This window comes from Acanthochromis polyacanthus, chromosome 8 (assembly GCF_021347895.1).
Source record: "Acanthochromis polyacanthus isolate Apoly-LR-REF ecotype Palm Island chromosome 8, KAUST_Apoly_ChrSc, whole genome shotgun sequence".
In the NCBI taxonomy this organism is placed as follows: Eukaryota; Metazoa; Chordata; class Actinopteri; family Pomacentridae; genus Acanthochromis; species Acanthochromis polyacanthus.
This window is the reverse complement of record NC_067120.1, coordinates 13063661-13077215: the sequence shown is the minus strand read 5'-3', so window position 1 is coordinate 13077215 and position 13555 is coordinate 13063661. Positions and strand designations below refer to the sequence as shown.

At 41.0% G+C, this 13555-nt stretch overlaps 1 protein-coding gene and 1 long non-coding RNA gene across 2 annotated transcripts; one reads left to right on the top strand and one right to left on the bottom strand.

Annotated features, from left to right (window-relative positions):
• Nucleotides 1-2683: 2683 nt before the first annotated feature.
• Nucleotides 2684-13345, top strand: pidd1 (p53-induced death domain protein 1). The gene is made up of 15 exons (XM_022197903.2): nt 2684-3905; nt 4101-4514; nt 4621-4773; nt 4893-4944; nt 5050-5251; nt 5437-5586; nt 5668-5841; nt 5923-6070; nt 6153-6288; nt 6383-6533; nt 6749-6872; nt 7025-7140; nt 9083-9190; nt 9469-9665; nt 11473-13345. The coding sequence occupies exons 1-15, from the start codon at nt 3254-3256 to the stop codon at nt 11705-11707; spliced, it is 3012 nt and encodes a 1003-aa protein (XP_022053595.1). The 5' UTR covers nt 2684-3253; the 3' UTR covers nt 11708-13345.
• Nucleotides 10827-11594, bottom strand: LOC127535213 (uncharacterized). The gene is made up of 2 exons (XR_007943934.1): nt 11470-11594; nt 10827-11117 (listed from the first exon to the last, which is right to left on the bottom strand). It is a non-coding gene; the product is annotated as an uncharacterized LOC127535213 (long non-coding RNA).
• Nucleotides 13346-13555: the final 210 nt, after the last annotated feature.

Below are 13555 nucleotides of genomic sequence, written 5' to 3'. Positions count from 1 at the left end.
TTTGTACTAACTGTGTACCAGCTGTTCCAGAGGGATTCACATCTCCAGGGGCTCCATGTGGATTCACAAAGAGACATCACTCTGGATCAGCACCAACTTAAGTGACCGATAGAAGTGAAATGTGTCTGACCTGAAGATAACAGCTGCACTGTGGTGTTTTCTAAGGAATATTTTGTTGTTGTACCCAAAATAGTTGACTGTTGGCCTTTGGCAGACTGTGCATCTGAATCGATCAAATTCTTTTCTACATCAGTGAATGGTTTCTACAACAGAGATGAACTTTTCACATCATTTCTTGTACAATATGTAATGCTGTCTTTCTGATCGGTCAATCGGTCACATATATAAAAGAAAAACAAGATGAAAAACCCTTTAAAGACGAATGAACACAAGAAAGAGATCACATAAAACTTATGCAAGTACACTTTACAAAGTGAGTCTTAGAGAGGTAGTAATTTTTTAAACAGATAAATGCATTTGTTAGGATGACCGTTTTGCGGCTGGAAAAAAAAGCAGGTGCTAGGGGAGATAACAGCAAACAAGCCTGGTGTTTATTTACTGACACTCACATTACAAAAGCAAAAAAACACACAAAATAGAAAAAAAACACACAAAAAAAAAACAATGCAAGGTGGTCAATTGGCGTGTTGTGGCACTCTATGGCTCTCATTCAACTGCCATCTTTTTAAAGGCAGCCCTTAATCAGCCCCTCAGACCTACCAACATAAGGCTTAACCAAAAATAATCACACAAGAAATTCATAAAAATGCTATATATCTTTTATACAAACATTAAAACTATGTATCTATTTCCTAAAAATGAATACCGACATCCTCATTAAGCAATGTATTTATTTGATCACATGCAGAGATTATTACTTGAATCCTACGACTATTTTATTTTCATGTTGTCCTAAAATGTCTCATTGAAATGGTACCGATTTATCTGTGCTGCATTTTGGTTTTATGGTTTTTATGGTTTTATGGTTTTCATGTTTTTTTGTTTTTATGGGTTATATGGTTTTATAATAACAAAATGGTATTGTTTTGTTTTATCATGCTAATGGAAAGGACTTTGGTCTTCTTTCATGTTGTTGTAAAATGCTCGACAAATACATTTTGACTGATTTTTTTTGATTGAATGATACTCATCCTCGCCTCACCTGCACTTGGTTCCTTCTAGAACCTTTAAAAAGGTGTTCCTCTTTTGGTTGGAACACCTGAGGCAAAAAAAGACAGGTGAGCCATCTCAAATTTTTCAATTTACACATTCTTAAAGTATTGCCACTTTCCAACTTCTATAGTCATTCAGTTAATAATTATCACTTTATCATGTTACTAAAACTGATATTTTCTTTGTCTTGTAGGCCTCACCAGGGTTTTCACCCAGTGCTGTGAGGAGAAACCATCAAACAGCACATGGCAGCACATTATCCCAAAGCCACACTCATTAAACCTATCCAACAGTCATTGTCTTGGGTCTTATTACAGCTTTGTCTCAGAATATGAGCTCCCATATAAGTAATGAAGCTGACCTTCATGACAGTATTTTGACTTTTTTGGTTTCTTTCTATTTTTTTTGCAGAAGAATTGTTAAAATTAACCCTTTTAACCCCTGAACCCTAATTTGCAAAATTACATCATTCATCACATCCAAAGAATGTAAAAACAACAGCTATAATAAAGATTTTCAGCTTCTCAATGGTCTATGGATGTATCATATAATGTGCAGTGTGAGATATTCTACCAATTTCGATTTATTCTATGTGTAACATTTAGAAATTCACCAAAAATAAACCATCTGTACTGAACTGAACATTTAAAAACAATGGAATCATTCTGCACCCAGTCATTTCAGTGAAGGCCAACAGTAACAAAGGAAAAATTCATGGATTTTTCGGCTAAACTCCAGGCCGTGTTTACACAGAGCAGAGAGAAGACAACAGGAGAAAATGAGAGGAAAATAAACAATATTCTGATGTAAATAGACCAAATCAATAGTAATAGATATGATCCATAGCATGTGTAGCTCCCGTGTTCCCCTAACATTGGTAACATTTGTAGGCACTTGGAAAAATGGTGTACATCTTAATTCCAAGTTTAAATTTATTTGTAAAACAAATAATGGCAGAAATTCAACTTTTTTGGAGTTATTTTATAATTTATGGCATTTTAAATTTATTCTGTTCCACAAAACACATTTAGAGTTGTCTTCAATAGAGATGCAGGATATTATATTGCTGTGGTAAACAAGCCCTCTCCAATTAAAAATGTGACAGAGACTAAAAACGGCCAGAAGCTGCATGGGGTTCAGAGGGTTGTAAATACTTTTATCATGATATTCATGTGTCTGCTCATCATTTCACAAAAGTCAGTTTTGTGCCAGATCAAATATCTGTTCTCAAGTTCAACTTTAACTCCTAATAAATACAACCATGCAGTAGCAAAAATGATAAAATGAAACATTTAACATCCCCACTCCCCCACCACCCAAAAAAAGAAAAAAGTGAAGTAGTTACAAGGTGAGCCATTTGTGGTGTGCGTTTTATCAGCACACAAATCATGACAACAGGGCAGTAAAGCAAATTAAACAGCGCCGCCTTCTGGCCGAGCAGGGACTGACCTCTCCCGGACACGCTGACACAATCGTCCCGCCCTCAGTTGAAACTTTGGCGGCGCCGACATCGTTGCGCTCAATGTTTTGTACGTGAACACCCAGAGAGGCGGGGCTAGAACTTCTAATGCGACATTCATGCGTAGACTCCTCCCGTCCTTTGCCGGGAGACGCTGTAAAAAAAAGCGAACAAGCACTTGTGACGCAGCCTCTTGTCTTTAAAAACATTTAGGCTCAAGGAAGTAGTGTTACAGAGTAGTAAACAGTTCAAAACGGACACTATTGTTAGTCGTTGTTTCGTGAAGAAAACCGAATAAACAAGTAAGCAACACGTAACGAAACATAAAGGTGTCCACTTCGGCAAGAAGATATGAAACTTTACAGCTAACTTTGACGTATTTGTTGAATATGACAGTGCTATACCGTAGCTGTGACTAGCTAATAACGCTAGCTATTTTAATGGTTGTATCTTATTTGTTTAGAAAACATGGCTGTCTTTTAGCTCTATGTAGCTGTTATGATAGTAAACATAGTAAATCATATCACGAGTAACGTTACGGACATGTAGTAAGAAAACCTCGGGACTGTACTGGACTTGTAGGCAGCTCAGCTAGTTTTTTAGCTCTTTGGTGTGTCTTCAATGAAGAGAAACAGCGAAAAAGATACAGCTTCTGATGAAGAGAGTAGAGACCAGACAGCCAGCCGGACAACGAAGCCAAGCAGATCTGAGGATGGCAAGATGGAAATTACACCTGCATCCAAAGATGGAGGTCCAGACATCTGTGCAGATATTTTGGCTCGCAGAGTTTGGGAGAGACTTGCCACCAGGGATGAGAAGTCAGACAAGGAGTGTGGACCTACAATATCCAGCGGTGTGATGTCTGAAGTCCAGGCAGAAGTTGTTGAACCAGAGAGGGATACTCCCTCAGTGTCTCCCTCCAGCCTCATGGACACATGTGATCCGTCCATATCAAGTCTCTGCACCTCCTCCTCCTCCATCTGTCCCCCCACAAACTTCTCTTTATCGTCCTCGTCTTCCTCTGCTTCTGTCTTGTCTTTGACTCCACCTTTGCCTCCCTCTGTGGAGCTCTCAGCTGTGTTGACTGATACAAGAATGACCCTGGACGTGTACCAGGGAGGAGCCGCTGCATTGCCACTGCTATGGAGGTCCATCCCAGATCAGCTGAGGGGCCTACAGTACCTGAGACTGGGCTCGGAGGATAAACCAGGCCTGGATGGTGCTCTGGACGTCCTACCCCATCTGACAGGGCTGCGCTCACTGGCTATTCGAGGTGCTTTTCTCATTTTATGAAGTAACATCTATCTACTTTCTTAGATGTGTAAAGCTCCTGTTTCACATTGTTTTGTTGCATTTTCAGTTTTTAGTCTCAGTATAACTTGTACATGCAAGAATATATGAAGTATAATCTTGGTATCATTCTGTTTTTTTCCCTCGCTTCTAACTGCACTAATCTTTCTTATTAAAGGACATTGTTTATGTGACTCACAAGGCGAACACTTGCCTGGCCTCCTCACCACTTTGCCAACGTGTCTTTCCTCCCTTTCTCACCTGGTGCACCTGGATCTTTCCTTCAACCAGCTCTCCTGTCTGCCATCCTGCCTGCTTAGCCTACCTGCGCTGTCTTCGTTACTTCTCTGTTATAACCACCTCTCAGCTTTGCCTCCTGATATAAGCCAGCTTTCCTCCCTCACCTCCCTCTCCCTCCTGGGGAACAAGCTGGCGTCTCTTCCCCCAAGTCTGGGTCATCTCAAAGCACTACAGACACTGGATGTGTCACATAACCTCCTGCAGCAGCTACCTGATGAAATTGGGTCTCTGGAGGAGCTCGTTAAGCTGGAATTGTCTCACAACAGGCTGAAGCAGCTACCGGAGAGCATGGGTAAGAGTGAGAACACCACCAGAGAAATCAACTGGAATTCTCATTTTCTTAAGTGTGTAATTGCAATGACATCAAAAGAAATAATCCTGTCTTCTTTATTGCTCAGGCTCTCTCCTTTCACTCAGGGAACTTGTCATCTACAGCAATGACCTCCGCATGATCCCACAATGTCTGAACAAACTGCCTATGCTTAAAATAGATGTCCGTGACAATCCTTTGGGACGACCCCCAACACCTCCTCCTCTCCCTCCTACACCTGGTGAGCTGAGGAAACAAAGCTTCACATTGATTCAGACTGTTTTGACTGTAGTCCACAAATGCAATATATACATTTGCCATCAGTATATTCACTCCATTTCATCACTGTTTTCTCACCAGATCCAGCAGAAACAAAAATTCCAGAGTTGCACCTTGGATTTACTCAGCACAGGTACAATGTCGGCCTTGTATGTTAATATTTTCTTATGTCAAGTGATACTGTCAGTGAAGATCTGACTGGCAGCGTTAAAGGTGTCGTGCTTCTTTTGTTCCATAGTTTTTGTGTTTCGTCTGCTGGGTGTCATGTGTTTATCCCAGGGGGGGCTGAGCTGGTGTTCCCCCCGGGGTGTCTGGTGACAACCACAAGACTAGAGTGGGCTGAGAGAAGGCCTCAGAGGAAGTGGGTGTGGCTGGAGGAGCATGACATCCTGCTGAGTCGTCCGCTGGAACTCCGTCCTCATGGGATTACATTTTTAAAGGTGTGTAAAGGGTTGTAAAGACTCGGTTTTCTATCTTTTGTCAAAAAATCTATCTATCTATCTATCTATCTATCTATCTATCTATCTATCTATCTATCTATCTAGTAATCATTTTTGTTCCTTCTGCTGAATGTTTTTTTGCACTTGTGTGAGATAAATTGTTGTTATCTTTAAAATCCTTCCAGCCTGTGGAGGTATGTGTGCCATATCATCGGGCAAGAAAAAGGGAGGTGGTGGTGCGGAGGTTTGATGGACAGTCATGGAGCACTCTGCCCACTGATCTACGGAGAGGGAGCGAGAGCCATAGCAGTCACCCCAGGGGACGTCCAGCCAGGGTAAACATCAAACCTCACACTGCAAAAGAATACAACTTGTAATGTTGGTGTCGAAAAAATGACTTCTTCTTGTATCTGTAGCTGGCCTGCTGCTCAGTGAGCCACTTCTCCTGGTTTATGGCAGTGTCGCGTCCAGTAAAGGACAGTTGCTCTGTTACACCAGCTGGAGCTCTGCTGGTATCCAGTGCTGACCCTGGAGTCAAGCTGCACTTCCCTCCTGACTCCACTGTGCAGACTCGTACCGTAACTTTACAGGTAAAATCAGCAAGCAGCAGTGCTATATTTCAGTTTGTTTGTACGATAATCTGCAAGATCTCGGTGTGTCCTTATCTGAAGGTGCTGGAGGTGTCTGTGTCAGAGGTGCAGTCACTGTGTGGTGATCCTCAGGCGAGAGTCGGCCCCCTCCTGTGTCTCTCCCAGACTCCCAGTGTTCATTTCCTGCAACCAGTCAAAGTTCAGATCCCTCTGCCATCTGGAGTCACAGGTATATTACACCATCCTGACTTTTACACACGTGTAGTAACAGAAGAGATTAGCATGTAATAACATGCTGGGTGCTTCTACAGGCCATACAGTTGATATGTCCTGCCTCCATCTGCTCCATGGAGACCCCACTGCCCAAACCTGGACTGACATCACATCACAAGTGTCTCTCTATGTGACCCATTTGTATGCCATTTTCTACATCACACATTTCTCGTGGTAGGTTTCTGTACTGTATTCTCATGATGTGTGTCTGATTTATTTCTATACCACACTGTATTATTACACCTTTGCATTGTCTGCACTGTCACAGGTACTGGCTGTGGTACACCACACGCACCTGCGTTAGTGGGGTTGTCAGGAAGGTCTACCAAAGGCTAAAACAGTTTAAAGTTCAGTTCCTCGTCCTTCAGCGGAAGACTGATCCTTCACAAGTTCTGCTACAGTGTTTACCTGCCAACAGGGTTTGTAATACTTCATTCTATGCTGCTACTGTGGAGTTTAATAGTGCTACTGACACCACAAACAGCCTTTGTATCAGCTGACCTATAGCAGCCTCTGTGTGTTTTGTGTCTTAGCCTTGAGGATGTTTGACTGAACTCATTTGTCAGTGGTGCGAGTGTCTTTGTGAAAGTGTATGCACAGATGCTAAGCAGTGATTATGACGGTTCCTTCACAGATAGAGTGCAGAGTGGAGTCTTTATCAGAGCAATATGACGGTCCCCAGCCGTCAGACTTGTGTGTCCTACTGGAGGGAGAGCAGTTCTTCGCTGGCTTTGAGAGAGGCTTAGATATCAGCACAGGTCTGAAGTCCTTGTTGCGGCTCTATCTTAAATAAACAATTTTCCTTTGGTCCCTTTCCTTCCAAGGTCTTATAATGTGCTGTTGTGTAATAATTTTCCTGACACAGCTTTTTGCAAGAAGTCTTAAACTGACATTGTCCTGTCTTCTCCAGACAGACCAGACTGTGTAGAAGGAAGACTTTGTTTCGTGTTTTATTCCAACCTGAAGAATCTGAAGGAAGTGTACGTCTGTCCCGCTCAGGGTCAGAAGGGACCAGTGAGAGGACAAGTAAGACAAACATTGACAAACTGTTTGGACATGTATAGTTAACATTATGCAATGTACATTTCCACAGTACATAGTGATACAGAAGTTCCAAGGACTGCATGACCTGGCCTACTGTATGTTTCAACAAACAATAAGTAACAGATTGTACATATAACCCATCTACATACAGTGCAGCAACTTCTACACAGTGTAAACCGAACTTCAGACACTTCATCTAATACTTTTTTTGCATCGTATAGAAAATAATTGACACACCTTTCAACGTAAAGTGGTTTATTATTTACAATCACAATGTAAAGTCCTAGAATGTAAATTACAATTTAGTCAAAACCTGCAATCAAAACACAAATAAAACATGAATCTATCAAAGCTGCATGTGAAGTAGCTGCTATGTATACTCAGGTTATTTTCCTGAAGGTTCTAAAGATGAAAAGGAGTCACCCTCAGTATTATCTTCCTCCATGTCATCAGATAAGCATACTGATGATAAGCATACCAGAATCATACACACCATAGAGAGGATTTATTGGGATAAAAGCAAAGCCAACGCTCTCCACATACATATCTTTAAACCCCTGTTTTTAAAATGAAAGGAATTAAGTGCGTGAGGATTAATAATGCTTCTCCAGCTATATAAACATTTTTAGTAATAATGGCCTCAGATGACTGCACTCTCTTCAAAATCACATACACCATACCTTTGTTTCTGTGAGGGAGAGAGGAAACAGTAAAAACGGATGCTCTGCCTCGGCTTACATATATTATCTCCTCTATGTTTTGACAAATTCCCCTGACTGTGCTCAAAGATATTAAATCTGTTTTGGTTTGTTTTCTGTGAAACGATAGGAATTCAAGAATCACATATAAGAAAGCAGCCAAGGTTTCAATGGCTTCTTTTAGTGTTATCTGTCCTGTAATGCCAGCTAAACACTGTGCTGATCCAATAAATCCAAATCGAAACCATGTAGCTGAGTGTGATCAGAAGAAAACATGAAATATGTCTCTTAAAACTCTTTGGTTACACCCTGAGCTACCTTCAGCAGATCACTATGAGGTAATAAAATTTTCTGCTACAGCCCACACCCTTACTGCATGTTGTAGCCTTTTTACATTTTTTTGTCTTTCTCCACTATTATTATCTAATTAAAAAGCCAAAATAAATCCTCCCGCCCCAGATTCTTGTTTTTTGCATATGCACAGGCTGCATGTTATGTTGTAACGAAGATATGTAATGAGGATGCCTCTGCTGCCTTCCATAATGAATAAGATAACACCTTGAAAAGAGGTGCAAAAACTGGAAGAGATGTGTTCTATATATATGCTTTATTGCTCAAGATCCATCCTTATCAGTAATAAACTGTGCAACTCACATCAGAACACAATATTCAAACATCAAGAAATCTGGAAATCGACTATCAGCTCCCCAAAATCTGTCAGATACAGAATTATTCAGCGCAAAATTTGATACAGATCACACCTCACCCCTGTTAGATTATCTAAAATGGACAATAACATTCAAATTTCATGTTGGTTTCACTGTGAGAATAGAGAAATGGTCTTTCATTCTTCCTGTCTGCTCTGTAACATGCATGCTTGGTCATCAGATAGAAGGAAGTACAGGTGCAACTAGAATTATTCTTCTAAACTGGACAGAGCATAAGCCACCCTGCTTTTATACCACTTCACCTTTAATAAAGAACAAAAACCTACCATTGAAAAAATGAACTATTTGGTATTTTCATTTGTTTTACATTGTATGGCCATGTCCATCTTTGTGATCGCCTAATATTCTCTCCAAAAAAAATCAAAAAGTGCACTTGCTCACCATAGCTTCTCAGCTCAAGGCCAGTCAGAGGATGCCATTGTTATTTTGTCCCATGAATCATGATTGAAGTATTGTTTGGACAACACACTGCAAGTGTGCTTTGCCCCTCTGTTACAGGTGTCGTTTTACAGAGGGGAGATTCCCAGTGAATTGCCAGAGGAAGTTGCCAGAAAGAGGAAAGGACTCGACAGCCAGTGGCTTGCAACATTACCACTAAAACTTCCCGTAGGTTAAAGTGGCAGATCAAATTTCCTGAGTTGTTAATTGTGTTTAAGTTAATATTAACTTCTGCATATTATCCTAAAACACTTCATGCTATTTAAAATGTCCTCTCCTTTAACATGATTATTCAGTTTCTAGACTAGATGCTTATTTTTGCTAACAAAGTCCATGTAAGCATTGCTGCTGTGAATACTTAGTCCTAAATGTGATCTGCTCATTATGCTTCAGTGTATAAGTGCTTTCACCAGCTGAAAGGAACGCTTTGTGTATTTTTCTTGCAGGCACTCAACTCAGACAACAGTTTCATCATGGAGGAGCTCCAGCATCCTCCTCTGAACCTGGGTGACCCTGAGAGCGGCTACCTGACAGAGGCCAACCTGCTGTCCATCTCTCTTCAGATATCGCAGGACTGGCGTGTTATTGGCATCAATCTTGGCTTGAGCTACCAAGAGTTGGACCGCATCCAGTACAAGTACAGGTAGGAATGAAAAGCAGAGTTTTTTCAAAATTAACAGAACAAGCCTCTATCAGGGAATGCATTTGGACATGTAATACAGGTTTTCTTGTGGCTCAGAATAACGCTAGAGTCTGTGTTCCCTATTTCACAAAAACAAGAAGTCCTCATATTCATACGACCGCATCGGTCGTTTGCTCCGTGCACCGGAATACGACCTATGCCGTCGTATGAACGTTTGCGCCCCTACGGGGAAAACGAACGCATTACGGGATTTAATTCGCGAAACGGCTTTTCCGTCGCAAAATGGCTTTTTTCTCACTTTCCCAACACGTTTTTAGGGTTATGGTTAAGGTTAGGGTTAGGGATAGGGACAGGGATAGTGTTAGATAAAAGTTTGTTCATGATGACGTTTCACCTGCGACTCCAGAGTGTCAATATTTACTCAACCGCCAGAGGTCACATACGTCAAAACGTAACACTGGGTGGTAATACGGGCGTGTACAGATGACCTATGTGGTCGTTTTTTGTTTGAGGACAGGCTGGACAAAAATATTTGTGTTTCTGGCCATTTGGTAAGTAACCAATGCACTAATGTTTATCTATGCTTGAGTAAATGAAACCCTTATTAACAAAACTAGTTTAAAAAATCATATTTATTTAGAGACATTTTCTATTACTATATATAACTGTATAAAAAATGAATGGATTTATAACTGATTTCCACTTTGGTGCTTCAGTTTCAGGGCCCTAGTATTGTATAGCCTGGCTCACTGATATACTTTCATGACTTACAAGAACGCTTAAATAGAGCCATATGTTTCTGTGCTCTTCTCGCTGCGATGTGTCACAATGTCTGCTGTGAGAAAGGTCTTTGCAGCAATACTGGTAATTCGCCGATGAAAATTAGATATTTTCATTTGGTAAAAAGTCATCTACATTTGGGTGTTTGTGTTGAGGCCAAGATAGACGCTACACTACTGAAGTATACCACCAAAAAAATAATGAAATCTTTTCATTTTACCAGAAATATATAATTGTAAATAAATTCAGACGTCAAGGGGTTAAAATTGGCGTTTGAACAATTTATGCCTTCAGCAAGAGTCTGTAAAGAGTCTAAATGCACTTTCACTCTTTTGAAGTCTGCAACAGTTAATACATGCGGATAAAAAAATAGAGCAGAGATTTAGATAAAAATGTAAAATTTACTGTTAAAGGTTGTCAATGATGTAATCAGTTGGTGCACATGGGTTCTGGCACAACCAAAGCCTCTACGGAAACAAGATGGAGGGAGAGGGCATGTAATTGGAGGAAATCCCGCCATGGGAGAGAAATGGTACAGAATTTTGATTGTTTTAATCTGCACTGTCAGCCATCACTAAGCCATCTGGGACACTGCAGGAGATTACATACAGGCTGATGCTCATCTGGCCCTCCCCCTTCTCCTTGTGTTCAGAAAACCTCTCATGACGCATCCTGGAGGTGGGAGAAAAATTCATCATGTAAAATCAGATATACACATTCTGGTGACAGTTTTGTGAGTTAGATTTGATGCAGGAATGAATGTCCATCCATCCATTAGCCTATCTGAGCTGACTCAAGACAAAGGCAGGGATGAAGAAATGTTTTAAAATTGATTTATACGTCACTGCTGCAGATATGAGGTGCACATATCTGGTTATTTGGAGAAAACAATCTTGCAGTAATGTGATAATTAATGTTGTTTTAAATCAGAAACATTAATGAGTTACCTTTCCATCCATTGGTAGATCACTGCAGCTTGAGGCATATAGTGTAAATTTTTATGTGTATGTTCTGCTTTACCTACCAGGGACAACCTTGGCGCCTTGGTGCTGGACATGCTGTTCCACTGGGCCCGGGCACAGAGCAATGCAGGACCCGGGGCAGTGTCAAGGCTGGTGGCTGCGATGATAGAGAGCGGCAGGAGAGACATCGCTGATGAGATCGAGGACATTGTCAACATAGGGAGGAGGAAGTACTCGGAATCACTGAGGAGAGTAGGACTGGAAGCAGAGAGCTCCTCCCTCAGTGAAGCACAGCAGTAGATGGGCCCACGCTGGGTGCAGATGGCGGACTTACACTTGAGTAACCTGTTTGTTTACAGAGGAGCCCCATCATCTCATCCTGCAGTCTAAACAACTGTCCTGGGGCACAAAAGGCGTCTCTTTGTCACAGCCACGATAGCTCACGACCAGCCGGCAACACCTTTCATAAGACCTACAGAAGAACTGGTGAAATGGATGGATGGCTTAATGACCTGTGGCTTGGTTGTTTTGAACTGTGTCAGTATGCAAAGCAAGCTACAGAAGTATGCTTCTGCCAAGAAAAGAAAAACATTTAATAGTGTAATAGTAACAGATGCAATGCTATGTAATAATTTTAGCATAGTGTGCAGTCAGTTTGAATCATCTCAGGATTTTAACTTAGGAAGTCAAATTTTTGTGTTAGGGCTAAACAGTTACTGAAAATATTACCAGAAGCCAAGTGCCATATCCAAATCACCAAAACAGCAAACCATTTTATATTTAGCATCATGGTGTTAAAGAGATGTTCCAGCCTGTCATATTCTCCAGACATAAGGGAACATGCTAGTTTGGTGCAGACTGAAGTAAAATCACAGAATTTTTTTATGTTTGTTTCAGTGTAAATGAGTTTCAGAAAATTCCCACTAAAGTCATCACTCATATTGCACTTGCAATACCTGTCATTTTGTTCACAGTATTTTTTCGTATGTTTGTTACATTTTACAGAGCAAGCACTACTTTTTCACTGATTTCACCTCAGTATTTCAAAGGTCACTTCATTGTAACGCAGCACTTTATAATTTTGACCAAGTATCAAGAATTTGACTTTGTAGATCATAACATTGTGTCGGTATCTCATTGTTTTGACATATTTTTTGAAAAATCACACCTAAGGGCCCATTCATACTTTCTGCATCTGTAGGCACGAGCTGATTTGGACGTGGTTCTGTTACTACAATAGGTCTACAATTGTCTAAAACACTCGGGGCTTCCATGGATGTTTCAAAAGACTTTTTGTAGGATATAGCAGCTCCTTACAGATTGGGTTGTAGCACTGTGTCCGTGGTTATTCACTAGCAAGCATAGTGGGCGGACAGACCGCAGGATATCTGGACAATTTAGATTTTACAACTATATTTAGTTGCTGTTAACGTAAAGCATACACAAATCAAAGCTCCTCTGAAGTCTGGCAGCAACTACCTCAGTTACAACACTTTCAATGATGGATTATAAAGGTGTGGAGAATCTTCTCCTAACAAGCCACAGATTTTGGGCTGCATGCTGAGTCGGGTGGATGACAGAATTTACAACACACATATCCTTGCGCACACATGAAGGCGGAAAGCATTAATGGGCCAAAACTTGACATGTTTTTCTTTCTTTTTCTTTTTTTTTCCTGGCAGAAATGAGCCTCCACAGATTTCACAGGTACCTGTTCAGGCAGAGCAAACACTGGCAGCTGTGGGACAGTTCACAGGTCTGAGTGATGCTCTGAAAGTGCAGGAGGCAGCCTTTTTTACAGCTGATTAAATCTCTTTCTTGAGTGCTTTTGGTCACTGAGTAATCAGCTGCTGAAACATCTCAGTAACACGTCAGGATATTACATTTTTGTATTGCAAGTTTCCATCAATTTAACAAGTAAACCTGTGATCTAAATTGTGTGGATGTCAGCTGTTATTATTTTTAGTATTCTGCAGGGAGTGTGATGGTGACTCACTCACGTTTGCTGCTGCATGTCCCCCTTCACCCCCTATATTTCAACTCTCTGTTTTTTTCTATTTTTGTACTCAAGGTCATTGTGTAGAGATGAAACGTCACGATGACGCGGGCTCCCATCCCCCACCCCCACACTGTCAGTGCACATAAAAA

Excerpts from the sequence above, each read along its gene's own strand:
- pidd1 (XM_022197903.2), top strand. The coding sequence starts at position 3,254 with ATGAAGAGAAACAGCGAAAAAGATACAGCTTCTGATGAAGAGAGTAGA. Across the intron at positions 3,906-4,100 it reads GCGCTCACTGGCTATTCGAG|GACATTGTTTATGTGACTCA; the intron begins GTGCTTTTCTCA and ends TTCTTATTAAAG. Across the intron at positions 5,252-5,436 it reads ATGGGATTACATTTTTAAAG|CCTGTGGAGGTATGTGTGCC; the intron begins GTGTGTAAAGGG and ends AAATCCTTCCAG.